Source organism: Ahaetulla prasina, chromosome 3 (assembly GCF_028640845.1).
Source record: "Ahaetulla prasina isolate Xishuangbanna chromosome 3, ASM2864084v1, whole genome shotgun sequence".
Classification (NCBI taxonomy): domain Eukaryota; kingdom Metazoa; phylum Chordata; class Lepidosauria; order Squamata; family Colubridae; genus Ahaetulla; species Ahaetulla prasina.
Window position 1 is genome coordinate 2712623 of NC_080541.1, and position 16606 is coordinate 2729228.

Sequence of the window (16606 nt, forward strand, 5' to 3'; positions counted from 1 at the left end):
GTCCAGAATGCGGCTGCGGGTGATAGATGGAGCCCTCGTGGCTCCCGTGATAACACCTATCCTGCGCAGGCTGCACTGGCTACCTGTGGCCTTCCGGTGCGCTTCAAGGTTTTGGTGACCACCTTTAAAGCGCCCATGGCATAGGGCCGGGTTATCTGGGACCGCCTACTGCGACCAGATACCTCTCACCGACCCGTGCGCTCTCACAGGGAGGGACTCCTCAGGGTGCCGTCAGCTAGGCAGTGTCGTCTGGCGACGCCCAGGGGAAGGGCCTTCTCTGTGGGGGCTCCCGCCCTCTGGAACGAGCTCCCCCCAGGACTCCGTCAACTTCCGGACCTTCGAACCTTCCGTCGCGAGCTCAAGACACATTTATTCATCTGTGCAGGACTGGCTTAGATTTTAAATTTTATAGGGGTTTTAAATTGATTTTAATATTTATATTTCTATTTTTAATGATAGGGCACTGGAATAAGTTTTTTAAAGATTATTTTAATTTTGTACACTGATGTTTTATATGCCTGTGAACCGCCCTGAGTCCTTTGGGAGATAGGGCGGTATATAAATTTAAATAATAAAAATAATAAATAATAATAATAATAGTTCCTTATGTCCAAGAATCCACGAGTTACTGCCGTATATTCCCTCAATCCGAAAAGAAAACTCTTGGAAAGCATTAACCCTGTGAATTTTTCCATTTCGGGAGACAGCCTCCTGTAGCACAACTTCAGGCTTTTCATCCAAACTTTTTAAAAAAGGCTTCTTTACATCCATTCCATATTCCAAGTCCTGATTACTTTGGTTAATTTCCTCCAAACTCTCATCCAAAACGCCTCCATTTTTTTCCAATTCGTATTGTTGAATAATTAAATACATTCTTTCTGTATAATCCTGTATAAAGTCACGAATCCATTCTTCTGAAAAAACCTTCATGGCAAAGTTCTTGCTGAAAATCCCCTTATGAAATACTTAAACAAACTAAAATAATCCAACAATCCACAGTCCAGTACAATAAGATAAAATCTCCATTCAGTTTCACTTTCTCAACAAGTAAACGCCATTTTATTTCATTGTGTTGATTGTAGATGAGAGAAAAAAAAATTATTATTTTTTTAAAAGAAAAAATAGAAGTCAGATTTAATACTTGCAATTTAAATGACTGATCTCCTGTGTTTTATTCCGTCTGCTTATAAATATCCATAACAATCAATTGAAGCAGAAGTGGTCGCTCTCTTCTCTGTCTGCTTAAAGCAGAAACACACTGGGGCTGGAGCTTTGCAGAAGGAATTCCAGGGAACTTTCCCTTTCGAGTTCCCCAAACGGGGCCTCTAGAGAGAGCTCTACCCTTCCCTCTTCTGCTCTTTCCCTTCTCCTTACCGGGGAAGGTACTTTCAGCCGTTGATTTCGCCGGCTTTTACAGAATCCCAGCGCGGGCGCCCTTAGGGCGTCCTTCGGAGAGAGCGGAGCCACCAGAAGCCCCTGGTCTTAAAGCTGCCAAGGTTGGATAGGTAAAGGTAAAGGTTCCCCTCGCACATACGTGCTAGTCGTTCCCAACTCTAGGGGCTGGTGCTCATCTCTGTTTCAAAGCCGAAGAGCCAGCGCTGTCCGAAGACGTCTCCATGGTCATGTGGGCGGCATGACTCAACGCCAAAGGCGCACGGAACGCTGTTACCTTCCCACCAAAGGGGGCCCCTATTTTTTCTACTTGCATTTTTTACATGCTTTCTAACTACTAGGTTGGCAAAACTGGGACAAGTAACCGGAGCTCACCCCGTTAGGCGGCACTAGGGATTCGAACCAATGAACTGCCAAACTTTTGATCGACAAGCTCAGCGTCTTAGCCACTGAGCCACCGCAGCCCTTTAAGGTTGGATAACCTTGCCCTAAATTGTGCCACCTTTGACCAAATCAACTCCACCAAGCAATAGTGGACCAGCTTGGCAAGGAGTTGTTGGGGATTTAGTACAACAAACCCGACCTGAATGTCCGCAGCATTCCTCAAAGCAAAAAACAAAAACAAAAAAAACCACACACCTGACTGCCACACGAGTCACAAAACTGCTTCAGCCCCGTGCCAGCGAACATCTTGTCTCTGAAGCACGCCGAGCACTCCAGAGTTGCGATATCTCCACACACGAAACACTCCCGGGGACCTGAAGCGTGAATGCAACAATCAGCCCCTGAAACTTTCATCCGTTCCCTGCAATTCACAAGTGACCAGAAAGACCCCAGGAAGCCAGAGGCCTCTTGGCTCCCCCAGTCAGAAGCAAAGCATCTCACTGATCCAAAGCCCAAATCCTGCATCCTTCGCAGAGGTCACAAGCAGAAATCTGGCTGGGTCAGTGAGAAAGGGAGTGTTGTGCCTCGCCCGCCCCCCTCTCCACAGCCGGGCCCCTCCCATCTCCTGTTATCTGAGCCAGAACCTGATAGTGAAGAAGAATGGCCTGGCATGCCTCCAACCCCCAGCCCGGGCACCATGCCCAGACAGACTGAGCAAATAAACCTCATCCTAATGGCGTGAGCAAGAAGCCAGCCACCAGCTAGAATTGCCGGCAGCAGATCAGGAGGATGGAAAGTCACAGTGGACGGATCCCCAATTCCGGAGAATGGAGAGGCAACGTCAGCAAAAGGAAGGGAGGGGCAGGCCTGGATAAGTGCTGAGTTATGGAGCCACACCTCATGGCCTATATAAAGGATCTGCTTTTTGGCATTCTTTGAGTCAAGCAAAATCTAATCTGGTTGCTGAAGTCACACCTTGGATTCCTGCCTGCCCTGAGAACTCTGACAGGAATTTGGCAAAGCTGCAGAGACTTCATGGCCACGCTTGATACAGACTTCCCAGACCCGGCTGTCAGAGGAGGAGTGGGACACGACAGGGAGACCTCAGAAAATTTCCTTTCAGACCAGAGGCCTGCCCTCATCGTGGCAACCGTTCTAATGATACGGGATATTTTTTTAAATTAGTTTATAATACAAATAAATAAAAATAAACTTGAGCCGTGGTGGCTCAAGGCTGTAAGAAGCCTGTTATTAAAACCAGCTGCCTGCAATTACTGCAGGTTCAAGCCCCACCAGGTCCAAGGTTGACTCAGCCTTCCATCCTTTATAAGGTAGGTAAAATGAGGACCCAGATTGTTGGGGGGGCAATAAGTTGACTTTGTAAATATACAAATAGAATGAGACTATTGCCTTACACACTGTAAGCCGCCCTGAGTCTTCGGAGAAGGGCGGGATATAAATGTAAAAAAAAAAAAAAATACAAGAATGCCAAAGAAAATAGTAGGAAAATAGGGGAGGGAGAAGGGGAGGGAAGAGAAAGTACAGGAAAAGGGGGGAAAGGAAAGGAAAAGGAAAGGTAAAAAAAGTACAAAAATGGAAGGATACTTTGATTCCCAAAATGGATGAATGGCTGCAAAAGTTGATGGCCTTAGCAGAGATGGTTATAAACAGACGGCTTTGATTAAAGAAAAAAAACCACAATTACTTTTGTTCCTTCTTGGAAACCACTTCTGGATTTTGTGCTTGAGGTGAAAAAAAAATGAAATTTTGAATTTGGGTTTTACTGATTAGATAGATTTGTTGTTATAGAAATGGCCAGTTTATATTATTATGCAAAAGTAAAAAGGATTGGTGCTTTTATCTCTCTCTCTCTCATCTATCTCTCTCTCATCTATCACTCTATCTATCCCTCTATCTATCTATCTATCTATCTATCTATCTATCTATCTATCTTAGATAATTTATATAGCTGCCTACTGACTAACGGTGACTCTAGGCGGCTTACAGATAATAAAAACACAATGTAGAAAAACAAAAATAATAAAAAGTAAAAATAATAAAAATACCCCCCCACACACACACACACCCAATTATCTTATTTTAGTGCACCAAAGGGAGTTCAGAAATCAATGCCACAGTTCTAATGATGATTTCCGCACAAGGAGCTCCTGTGACATGACACTGCACAAGTTTCATGACCCACGGATATCAGACAGTTCTAACCTGATTCCACAGTTCCACCCCTTCCCTCTTCAGTCATGTGACTGGATTTCAGGGGCTCAGCAACTGCCCAGCTTGCAGCTGGGGCCTTACTCCTTGTGGCTATACACATGTGCAAAGAGTTAGGGAAGGGGTGTGTCCAACCTTGGCAACTTCTAAGAATTCCAGGAATTGGAAAACCACTGGTCTTAATGTTGCCAAGATTGGACATCTTTCCTGTTGTTGGGAGTCCCTTCCAACTCCCTTTTCCTTCCCATATAAACCTTGTTAAATCTCAAGAATCTTTTTTCTGCTATGTATTTTAACGTATTTTAAAGTTTGGTTTTAATATGGTTTTATTACTGTTTTATTTTTCAGCCTAATTGAATTTAGATTTTAAATTATTTCTTAATTTTTGTAATCTTATTTTTATTTGGCTGTAAACCGCCCTGAGTCCTTCGGGAGAAGGGCGGTATATAAATCTAATAAATAAATAAATAAATAAATAAATATTCAAAATGGACTGTGATTAATACAAGTAGTCCTTGAGTTACAACGATTCATTTAGTCACCATTTGAAGTTACATGATCACTGAAAAAAGTGATTTATGGCCATTTTTCGTTCTTGCAACCGTTGGAGCATCCCCAGGGTCACATGATCAACATTCAGACACTTTTTTTTTTTTATTATTATTATTATTATTATTATTATTATTATTATTATTATTATTATTATTATTATTTATTATATTTGTATACCGCCCTTCTCCCGAAGGACTCAGGGCGGTTCGCAGCCAATAAAAACACAGTACATACAATACAAATTTAAAAAACCATATAAAAAACTGATTCAATAACGGCCTAAAAATTTAAATACAATTTAAAACCCCGTTTAAAACCCTAATTAAAACCCTAAAATTAAAACTATGTTCAAGCTAGTCCTGCACTTGGCAACTGGTTCATATTTACGACGGTTGCGGCTTCCCGGGGTCACATGATCCCCTTTTGCGACCTTCTGACAAGCAAAGTCAACAAGGAAGCCAGGTTCACGTCACAACCCGGTTACTAACTTACCAACTGCAGTGACTCGCTTAACAACGGTGGCAAGGAAGGTGGTAAATTGGGGCCAAATTCACTTAACAAACGTCTCATTTAGCAACAGAAATGTCAGGCTCAATGGTGGTCGTAAGTTGAGGACTACCTATATATAGATAGATAAACGTTTGAGTGTCATTTTTGTATAGCCTGGCCTTTGGGGATTCTGCTGCTGCTATTATATGATGATTGTCATCTTGGGATGAAGACATTGGTGGGTGGGTGGGTGGGGGGCATTCCTTCTCTCCAGAGCAGGGCATTGGAATCTCATTTTCAGGTGTGCCATTGTGTAGACGGGAAAATGACGATGAAGGTTAGCTTAGCTTATCCTCAGCTTCACGCTGCGGGGTGGCATCACAGGGAGGTGGTTTATGGAGCATTTTATGCCCTTCTCTCCCCCTCTCTCTCCCCCCCATCCCAGAGGACTTACTGTCCAGCAGCAGGTCGGTGATATCCAGCTCCAAGGAAGGGATGATTTTGCTGAACATTTTGTATTCCTTCCCAAAACGAGGCATTTGGAGAATAAAGCAGGACGGAATCTGGAAGGGAGAAATGGAGATAGGAAGGGGCCAGTCTGGAGACCAGCAGCCCCCACGGAGGGCAGAGGGCTTCTGCCAAGTTCACCCCCAGCATGTGGCCCTGCTCTTTCCCACAGGCCCCCCCGGGTAGATCTGGCTCTTCTTATCTCTGCCTACAAAGCTTGCTTCTTTCTTTCTTTCTTTCTTTCTTTCTTTCTTTCTTTCTTTCTTTCTTTCTTTCTTTCTTTCTTTCTTTCTCTTTCTTTCTTTTTCTTCCTTCCTTCCTCTCGCCTTCCCTTTCTTCCTTTCCTCCCTCTTTCATTTTCTTCCTTCCTTCCTTCCTTCCTTCCTTCCTTCCTTCCTCTCCCTCCTTCTCTCCCTTTCTTTTTCTTTCTTTTTCTCTTTCTTTCCTCTTTCTTTCTTTTTCTTCCTTCCTTCCTTCCTTCCTTCCTTCCTTCCTTCCTTCCTTCCTTTCTTTCTTTCTTCCCTCCATCTCCCCCTCCTGCTCACCCCCTCTTTCACCCTCTCTCTCTCTTAAATTTCTAGGCCGCCCATCAGGAAACTATGGAAAGTTTACAAGAAGATAAAAAGGACAATATAAAACATTAAAACAGTACATATTAATATTAAAATTAACAAAGAGGGTTAAAGAGGGAAGCAATAGGCAACGAAGTAGGGGTAGAATCTTCTCTTAATCCGCTAACCAATTCCAGGATGGAGTGCCCACCCCCCTCAATCAAGGGCACAGGTCAATTGGCAGAGCCAGGGGTCTTAAAAGCCTCTAGGAGGGTTGGGGCCAGAGGGCAGGAGCCACAGCAGAGAAGGCCCTGCTTCTGGACCCCGCCAGTTAGGTAATTGGGCTGAAGGGAGCCACAGCATGCTGCCTCTGCTGGCACAGGTGGTATGCGCCAATCCCAATGGGGTGAGACGGTCCCTCAGGTAACCTGATCCCTGTCATGAGGGGCTTCACCTTGAATTGCACCCGGAAGCAGATGGGTAACCAATGCACCTCGTGGAGCAGTGGTGTCCCAGGGGCCATTCTTGGGGGGCCCAAAACTACCTGCGCTGCTGCACTCTGCACCAGCTGTAGCTTCCAAATAATCTTCAAGGGTAGCCCCATGCAGAATGCATTACAGTAGTCCAGTTGTGAGATGACCATGGACCGAACGACTGAGCGCAGGGAATCCTGGTTCAGTTTTTGCTCATTGGCCGAGACTTGTGTCAAAGTTTCCAGAGAGAAGGTTCTTCTAGGCCTGGAATCTGGGACCTTGGCCAGACCAAGCCCAGGGCCCCCTCTTGAGGTCACTCCTCAAGGCAGTTTCTTAACTGTGCCTGGGGAATTCTGGGAATTAAAATCCACCCATCTTCAAGGGGCCAAAGTTGAAAATGCTGCTCCAGGTTTTACTGAATGCAGCTCCCAAATCCCTGCACGCAGCAAGAAGAAAACCAGCCACAAGTGCTAAAGACTATGCTGCTTGGCGGGGTGGGGTGGGGGGCAGCACTTATGAAAGAGGAGGAGGAGGAGGAGGAGGAGGAACTCACCTCCACTAACTTGAGGTCCGAGGTGAGGAAGGAATGCTCTACCAGCTGCTGAACGTTGGGTACCACCAAATTCTCCTGCTTGTCCATGAATATCTGGTAACAGTAACACTCCTGTTCTTTCAGCCTTCCAGACCTGGAATAAGAAGCGCTCTGGTGACCCACCGACTCTGGCCCAACCCCGAAAAAGGAACCAAAGTTTCAACTACGCAGAACTAAGCTGCAGCCTCCACCCACTTTTCTTTTTCAACCGAGAAGCGCCAGCCAGCCATGGTGGGAGTGGAACCCGGAGAAGATCCTTCCTCCCTCCCTCCTGAGCCAGCCTGGGGATTATATACCCCACCTCTTTCCGAAAAGGCAGGCGGGAAAAGCTGAACTTCCAAGTTTCAGCTTATTTCTCTGCTCTTTGAGGTTTCAAGTTATCACCAACAGGTCACACTGGAAAATCAGAAGATTAATTCACAAGTGCCTGTGGAGATTCTCCATCATCCAAGTCATGGTTGTCCCAGAAGTATTTTTTTTTTCATGAGGCAACTGGACTTTCTGGTTTTTCTTTGAAGACATTTCTCTTCTCGTCCAAGAAGCTTCTTCAGCTTTGACTGGATGGTGGGGAATGGAAGGATTTATACTCCTTGCAGAGAGCTGGTCCTTTACATCCTTTCAGTGAATTGTTGAAACCACCTGGACACAGGATAAAGCTTCAGGTGGCCTCAAAGACCCTCAGAAAGGGTGCAAATGACCAGCTGTCTGCAAGGATAAAAAGAGAAGAAGGTGGTGGAGGTGGAAGTGGGGAAGGAGGCGAAAAATCAAACTTTGGCCAGACAGTTTTCAGATAATCCAATATCCTTGTCTGACAGTCTTATTAAGAGGGGGGAGGGGGACCATGGAGTCCTTTGTACTCTCTGAGCTTGAGTGTTTTCTTGCAGACATTTCATTACCGAACTAGGTAACATAATCAGGGATAGAAGGGAGAGGGGTTTGGGGAGGGGAGGAAGAGGGGAGGAAGAGGGGGAGGAAGACTGTAAGGACCTTTGCACTCTCTGAACTTGAGTGTTTCCTTGCAGGCGTTTCATTACCCAACTAAGCAACACCATCAGTGCCGAATGGGAGTGGGGCCGGTTCTCATGTTGTATCCTAGTGACTGGCCCTGTCAGTGTCGGTGGAAGTGGTCATTTCTGGTGGTCAATTTCCTGCTTGCAGAAGAGGCAGCTCCCTGAGACTCCTGAGGCCTGTGTCAGCTACCATTCCACACGTGGTTTCTACTTAGAGGAGTTTTCAAGCCGAGGCAGGTCTGACCGGCTGCCTTTATAAGCCCTTTTCCAGCATGGACCAGGCCTGGTTGGGGCCTTCTTCCCCTCCCATCTCTTTCTCTCTTGCTAGAGAGACATCTCTTACCGAGTCATTGGTTACCACTAGACCATATCTCAAAGGTCACGGAGTCCCTTCCAATGCTATTTTTCCCCCCCCTTCAGGATAACCCAAGTGAGGATGGAAGGGTGGCGTGATAGACTCACTGCAGTTTCAAGAGTGGCTCCAGTCCAAGAATGCGATGCATGATCAGATTCAGAAACTCTTCGGGGTCTGAAAGAGCAGAGGGTCAGATGCAGGGCCATGTGACACCCCACCACCCCCACTTGCTCCCTCCTTCCACGGAGAACAAACACTGCTGCAGCCGCAAGCACAAATCCTTCTCTGAAAAAGCACTCGCCCCACGGATCCTCCCTGAGGCTCTGCTGGACAGATAAGATGGCCAAGTGGTGATTTAATCACAAAAGAAAGGACCATACAAAGGCAGAATAGCAGAGTTGGGAGGGACCTTGGAGGTCTTCTAGTCCAACCCCCTGCTCAACCCCCAATTTCTAGACCAGTCAGTTCTAGACTGGATCGCTCTTTGATAAGATTTTAAATATTTCTTGCCCTGCCTTTTCGTCCTCTTCCCAAGGTTTTTGTAAAGATGTAAGGATTAAAGTGGGGTGCAAACCCTATAAAGTAATAGATACCATAGGAAAGAAATTCTGGCCGCTGGGAACGGATGGGGTTTAATCTCTCCTCCGTTTCTGGGATGCCTTGTCCAGGCTGCGAGTCATCAGTTCTTGCCATAGCCAGCCTTTAATAATTTACTAGCAACTGACCAATCAGAATACAGAATAACAGAGTTGGAAGGGACTTCGGAGGTCTTCTAGTCCAATCTCCACTTGAGCAGGAGTACTCTACACTAGGGCTCTCCAACCTTGGCAACTTTAAGCCTGGTGGACTTCAACTCCCAGAATTCCCCAGCCAGCTTTGCTGGCTGGGGGATCCTGGGAGTTGTAGTCCACCAGGCTTAAAGTTGCCAAGGTTGAAGAGCCCTGCCCTAAACCATTCCAGACAAATGGCTGTCCAACCTCTTCTTAAAAATTTCCACTGATGGAGCACCCACAACTTCTGGAGGCCAGCTGTTTTACTGGTTGATTGTTCTAACCGTTCTAAGGCTCTTAATTTCATCCTCCGTAGCACTGCATGGAATCAACTAACAGAATTTTGTAAAACTTATGTTGCCTTTTTCCAAGAAAGGGGTGCTCTCTGCTTTGGCACGGTCCAGCCAATTCTAGTTTATTCGATAAAAGGACAGATCATCGTTTATTTCTACTTGGAAACCACTTCTGGACTTTGTGCTTGAGGTGGGCAAAAAAATAGAAACTTTGATTTTGGATTTTACCGATTAGATAGATTTGTTCTTATAGAAATGGCTAGTTTATACTACTATTTAAAAGTAAAAAAGTTGAGGTTTGATGTTAATGCCTTATTCTACTGCACCAAAGGGAGTTGGAAGTCAAGGCCTTCTTTTTTGTTTTTCCTTTTCTTTCTTTCACTTTTCTCTTCCCTTTTTCCTTCCCTATCTTTTTATTTTTATTTATTTTGTATTTTCATTGAACGCTATAGTATAAACTAATAAAATTGTTACATATAAAAGATAAAAGACAGATTGTCAAACCACTGCTCAGCAGAGGAATCTACTCGATAATCTCTGCCTCCTGCCCAATCCCTCCCACGAAAATCACAGCCAGAGATCCTGGGAATCCAGGTCCACCTTCAATCCCCCAATTTTGAAATCGGAATCTCACAATTTCAAATCGAGAGAGAGAGATGAAGAGAAAGAAAGAAAAGAGAAAGAGAAAGAGAAAGAGAAAGGAAGGAAGGAAGGAAGGAAGGAAGGAAGGAAGGAAGGAAGGAAGGAAGGAAGGAAGGCACCTTTTTCCGAAGTAGCAAAACTGGAAGACTGTCCCTTTTCGGTCAGCTGATACCGAAGATCCATCACACTTTTCGCAGCGACAAAACCGTTCCTGTTTAAGATCAAGACAAAAAGGAAAATTTCAAGACACAATTGAAAACTAAATTCTGGCGGCCACTATCTCCACACCGGGTCTCCAAAATCCCAGCTCTTTGCATTCAATTTATTCTGCTTCTGAAAGGTGAAGGAAAAGAAACATGCAGCTACGTCATGGCTTCAATTCAGGCCACTAAAATCCATGCCAGGCCTGGTCCAACTGCTACAGATAGTTGTCGATTTACGACCGTAATGGAGCCTGGAATTCCCGTTGTATATTGTCATGGTCATAAATCAAGACACCCATGTGGCCGATCTAATTTTATGACATATTTTGCACTATTTTTGTCCGAATAGGTGTTTTTGGCTGGAAACTGGAAGTAAATGCCTGTTTCTAGCCAAAAATACAGGCAGTCCTTGGCTTACGACAATTGAGCCTAACATTTCTGTTGCTAAGTGAACCTTTGTTATGAATTTTGCCCCATTTTATGACCTTACTTGCCACAGTTGTTAAGTGAATTGCTGCCATTAATAATAATAATAATATTTTAATTTGTATACCGCCCTTCTCCCGAAGGACTCAGGGCGGTGAACAGGCAGATAAAATATAAATACACACAATAATTAAAAACATCCCTTAAAAAACTAATTTAAATGCCCAAAATGTTAAAAAGCATACTCCCCCGTAAAATCACAAAATTTTAAAAAACCCATCCAATAAAAATAAAAATCAGGCTAGTCCAGCCATATGAAATAAATAAGTTTTAAGTTCGCGGCGAAAGGTCCTAAGGTCAGGTAATTGTCGAAGTCCGAGGGGAAGTTCGTTCCACAGGGTCGGAGCTCCCACAGAGAAGGCCCTCCCCCTGGGGGCTGCCAGTCGACACTGTTTGGCTGACGGCACCCTGAGGAGTCCCTCTCTGTGGGAACGTACCGGACGATGGGAGATAGAAGCCGGCAGTAGACGGTCCCGTAGATAGCCCGGTCCTAAGCCATGGAGCACTTTAAAGGTGGTAACCAATACCTTGAAGCGCACCGAAAACAACAGGTAGCCAGTGCAGTCTGCGCAGGATAGGTGTTATGTGGGAGCTCCGAGACGCTCCCTCAATAACCCGCGCAGCCGCGTTCTGAACTAGCTGAAGTCTCCGGGTGCTCTTCAAGGGAGCCCCATGTAGAGAGCATTGCAGTAGTCCAGGCGAGAGGTAACGAGAGCATGAGTGACTGTGCATAAGGCATCCCGGTCCAGGAAGGGACGCAACTGGCGGATCAGGCGAACCTGATAAAATGCTCTCCTGGAGACGGTTGCCAAATGGTCTTCAAAGGACAACCGACCATCCAGGAGCACGCCCAAGTTGCGTACCTTCTCCATCGGGGCCAATGATTCACCCCCGACAGACAGCCGCATCTGCAGCTGACTGTACCGAGGTGCCGGCATCCACAGCCACTCCGTCTTGGAGGGATTAAGTTTGAGCCTGTTCCTCCCCATCCAGACCCGGCTATCAAGATAAGTTAGGAACCCAGTTGTTAAGTGAATCTGGCTTCCCTCATTGACTCTGTTCGTCGGAAGGTCGCAAAAGGGGATCATGTGACCTTCGGACACAGCAACGGTTGTATGTATGAACCAGTTGTCAAGCATCTGAATTTTGATCACATGATCATAGGGGTGCTACAAAGGTTGTAACTGTGAAAAATGGTCATAATTCACTTTTCTCAGTGCCGTTGTTACCTTCAACAGTCACTAAATGAACTGTTGTAAGTGGAAGACTATCTGTATTGTAAAAGTGAGGTCATGGGACTGTGGGACGCTGCAAACAGCTGAACATGTGGGCCAGTTGTGGAGCACCCAAAACCAGGTGCCTTGGGGAAGTGGCAGCCGTGGGAACTTTGAGTCTAGGTTTTAAGTACAGGGAGGAGCCTTGGGAGGAGCCTTGAGAACTAACAAACGGTCATTAAGTGATCGGTCATAAATGAAGGATTACCTGTATTTCCCATGGCACCTTTTAGACCTCCTCTCCCAGATGTGGAATTGAGCTTCTGGTGTCTATTTTAAAATGGACGTTTCTTCCAGAATCTACCTGGAAGGTTCTTTTTACAAAGACAGCAGTGGAAGCCCCAAATACAGACACACGTCAGCCCCAAAGGGGCTTTTTCAGGAGGCAACTGGATTTTCTTGTTTTTTTTTCTTTTGAAGACATTTCCCTTCTCATTCAAGAAGTTTCTTCAGCTCTGACTGGATGGTGGGGAATGGAAGGATTAATACTCCTTGCAGACAGCTGGTCATTTGCATCTTTTAGAGGGACGTTGAGGCCACTTGGAGATTTACCTGTGTCCTCAGGGTCACCTGAGTGGTGCAAATGGTTCCTGTAGTCTGCATTTTTTTTCTTCTGGAAGTCCATTCCTACTCCCACACCATTCAAAGGGTGTTCATCCCAAATTGTATCGCTAAAAGTCTGTAGTGATTCCCTGTCAGAGCTGAAGAAGCTTCTTGGATGAAAAGCGAAACATCTTCAGAAGAAAAAAACAAGAAAGTCCAGTTGCCTCTGAAAAAACACCTTTGGGGACAACCATGACCTGAATGGCTGAGAATCTCTACAGCTGTGGCAAGAAAGGTTATAAAATGGGGCAAAACTCCCTTAACAAATGTCTCGCTTAGCAACATAAATGTTGAGCTCAATTGTGATCCTAAGTCGAGGACTACCTGTAATAAAATAACAGAGTTGGAAGGGACCTCAAAAGTCTTCTAGTCCAACCCGCTGCTTAGGCAGGTGTTGTGACTCGTCCTCTCCTCAGCAGGGCCCCTCCCGTCTCCAACCGGGCCTTTTATCAGACTCCGAAAATGAAGATGAACAACCTGTCATGCCTCCAGCCCCCAGCCCTGGCCCCATGCTTGGAGAGGAGTCCAGGAGTGAAAGGAGAAGCCCGATAAACCTCACTCATACAGCGTGTGAGCAAGAAGCCAGCCAGGTGATGGAATTACTGACAGCAGATCCAGCTGAAGACAATTCAGTGTAGGAGGACCCTCGCTTCCGGAGATCTGAGAGGCGATGCCAGCAGAAGGAGGGGTGAGGCAGGCCTGGATAAATGCTGAGTCATGGAGCCACACCCCACAGCCTATATAAAGGACCTGCTTTTGGCATTCCAACCTTGAATCAAGCAAAGTCTTAGCTAGTTTGCTGATACCGGACTCTATCGCTGAAGTCACAACTTGGACTCCTGCCTGCCCTGATAAACCTCGAAGGAACTTGGCAAGCTGCAAAGGCTTCGTTGCCAAGTTTGTTACGGACTTCCTTGACTCGTGTGTTGGAGTGAGAGTGGGACACGACAGCAGGAAACTCTATACCATTTCAGAAACATGGTTATCCAGTCCCTCCTTAAAAAAATTCCAGTGGAGCATTTAGAACTTCTGAAGGCAAGTTGTACCACTGGTTAATTGTCCTCAGTGTCAGGAAATTTCTCCTTCATTCCAGGTTGCTTCTCTCCCTGGTTAGTTTCCATCCATTGTTTCTCCTTCTGCCTTCTGGTGCTTTGGAGAATAGGTTGGCCCCCACCCCCACTTCTTTATGGCAGCCCCTCAAGTACTGAAAGACGGCTCTCCTGTCTACCCTGGTCCTTCTCTTCACTAGACTGGCCATGCCCAGTTCCTGCAACCGTTCTTCACACATTTGAGCCTCCAGTCCCGGTTCCATCAGAGGACCCAGAGAGCCACTTACTGCCTCAGAGGGTTGACGATCTTGTCCCGGAGGATCTCTTGAATGCGCCCATCAGCGGGGAGAGGGGGCTTATACAGCATGGAATCCAAAACCGAGGTGCAGGAGAAGAGGCTGTGGGGAGAGAGGATGGGCCAGTCAGTCCAAGGCGTCAGGGTGGAGGACAGAGAGATTCAGGGAGAAGAAGGTGAAGGGAAAGCAAGGCTATCAACAAGCAGAGTCCCAAAGGCGGTACCTTCACCTGCAGGGTGAAGGAAGCTCGGTAGGGCGGCCAACCTGAATAGGGCAGCATCCATGTAGCAGGAGTTACAGTGGCCTTGGATCCCCCTCATCCGCCCTCGGAGGACATTCACGGCCACCTGGTCTCTCAGGGGTGGGGAGTTGCTCGGAACAGACAGGCTGTCCACCTCACCTGAAACAGAGCAGGAATCTCTGTTGAAAATTATTATTATTATTAATATTAATATTAATAATATTAAGAAGAAGAAGAAGAAGAAGAAGAAGAAGAAGAAGAAGAAGAAGAAGAAGAAGAAGAAGAAGAAGAAGAAGAAGAAGAAGAAGAAGAAGAAGTTGTTGTTTCATGTTTAATGAATAAAGTATAATAATAATGAGGAGGAGGAGAAGAAGAAGAAGAGGAAGAGGAAGAAGATGCTAACAAAGTTCTTGAAAATGAGCAAGTCAAGATCCTGTGGGGACTTTCAGATCCAAACAGACTGACCTCTGGCCCACAAAACACCTGACATGGCTATTATGGAGAGAAAAAAAATCTGGTTCATTGATATTGCTACACCAGGTGATATTGCTACACCAATTGAAGAGAAACAGCTAGAAAAAAATAATGAAATATCGCGATCTGCAAATTGAAGTCAAGTGATTGTGGAGGAAGAAATAAATAAACGGGTGTACTAATAGTAACAGGAGCCCTTGGAGCAATCCCCAAAGGGCTACCTAGATACATGGGAATTTTGAACTTATCAGACCTTTGCAAAGAACCACCTTATTCAGAACTGCCTATATCCGTGATGGCGAATCTATGGTACGCGTGCCACAGGTGGCACACGTAGCCATATGAGTGGGCATGTAAGCTCAGCTCCACAGCTGATTTTCGGACCTTCTGGGCTCACCAGAAGTAGGGAAACAGGCTGTTTCCTGCCTCTGGAGGGCCTCGGGGGATGGGGGTGGGGAAGGCCCATTTTTCTCCTTACTTGGCTCCAAAGCCTTTCTAGGAGCCTGGGGAGGGCAAAAATGGCCTTCCCCCCCCCACCCCCAGAGATCCAGAGGCTGAAAACACCCTGTTTGCCAACTTCCAATGGGACTGAAAAGCCCATTTTTTGCTGTCTCCAGCCTCCAGAGCCTCTCTAGGAGTCTGGGGAGGGTGAAAACAACTCCCACTGGAAGTTGGCAAACGGGCTGTTTCTGGCCTCCGGAGGGCCTCCAGGGAAGTGGGGAAGGCCGTTTTCGCCCTCCCAACTCCTAGAAATGCTCTGGAGCCAGGTGAGAGAGAAAAGCGGGCCTACCGGGCCATCGTGTGCCAGGAGGGGGGGGGGTCGTGCGCGCATGTGCGGGGCACATAGAATTATGGGTGTGGGCACACACACGCACGACCCCTCCTGTCCCCACCCTCCTGGCACGCAATGGCAAAAAGATTAGTCATCACTGGCCTATATGCTCAGATGTTACCTTAGCAGCTCTTAGGTCCTTGGTTAGGACCTGAACTGTTAAGTTTTTACCAGTCCCAGACTGGGAATCAAATTGAAGATTAAATCTTAATTAATAATACAGTGACAAAATCCCCACCGGTCAATTGCCAACAGTTTACATCCTGCAACGAGACCTTGAACTTCATCAGACAGCAACCTCTGCCTATCCCAGGTCCTTCGGAAGGGCCCCAAAAACACCAAATCGAGTCTAAGCATCTGGCTGACTGTGCAACAAACCATTCTAGTCCTACCTTAGGCATGAAAGCCGACTGGGTGACTTTGGGCCAATCACCAGGAAACGGTGAGTTCTAGTTCCGCGTTAAGACATGAAAGCTGGCTGGCTTCACTTTGGGCCAGTCCCTCTCTCTCAGCCTAACCCACCTCATAGGGTTGTCGTTGGGAGGGAAATAGGAGGAAGCAGCAGTGTTAGGTATGTTTGTTGCCTTGAATTACTTATAAATAAATAAATAAGCATCTACATTCATTTTCTTGCCCTGACCAAGGGTTCAAACCGATGCCCGTTGAAGACTTTATGGACTCAACATCTCAGCCATTGCAGGGAAAGGACTTACTGCATTCAGAGGGCTCCTGAAACAGGCATTTGTTTCCCTGGAAACGCGAATCTGGTTGGCACGACTCCAGCCGCACAAAAAGGGCCCGATAGGGAGGACAGGTAAAATAGCGCACACCTTGCCACTCTCCGTCGGAAAGACCGTTTTTCTCTTCATCCTGTCAGGGAGGATAACAGGTCCCTCTTACAGGTAGTCC

At 46.3% G+C, this 16606-nt stretch overlaps 2 protein-coding genes across 8 annotated transcripts in view; one reads left to right on the forward strand and one right to left on the reverse strand.

Annotated features, from left to right (window-relative positions):
* The window catches only part of LOC131196239 (1-phosphatidylinositol 4,5-bisphosphate phosphodiesterase gamma-1-like), a 142695-nt gene that overhangs the window by 110042 nt on the left and 16047 nt on the right, over window positions 1-16606 (forward strand). The window lies entirely within an intron of this gene.
* Window positions 1-16606, reverse strand: part of LOC131196240 (ubiquitin carboxyl-terminal hydrolase CYLD-like) — a 37399-nt gene that overhangs the window by 8514 nt on the left and 12279 nt on the right. Inside the window, exons 6-13 of one of the 2 annotated variants that reach the window (XM_058178789.1) lie at window positions 16411-16567; window positions 14415-14550; window positions 14142-14252; window positions 10359-10450; window positions 8642-8708; window positions 7131-7263; window positions 5501-5609; window positions 2032-2150 (exon numbers count right to left, since the gene is read on the reverse strand). In XM_058178789.1, the coding sequence (XP_058034772.1) occupies window positions 2032-2150; window positions 5501-5609; window positions 7131-7263; window positions 8642-8708; window positions 10359-10450; window positions 14142-14252; window positions 14415-14550; window positions 16411-16567 (924 nt within the window). The remainder of the gene's footprint in view (window positions 1-2031; window positions 2151-5500; window positions 5610-7130; window positions 7264-8641; window positions 8709-10358; window positions 10451-14141; window positions 14253-14414; window positions 14551-16410; window positions 16568-16606) is intronic. The other variant, XR_009154674.1, reaches the window with a different exon arrangement.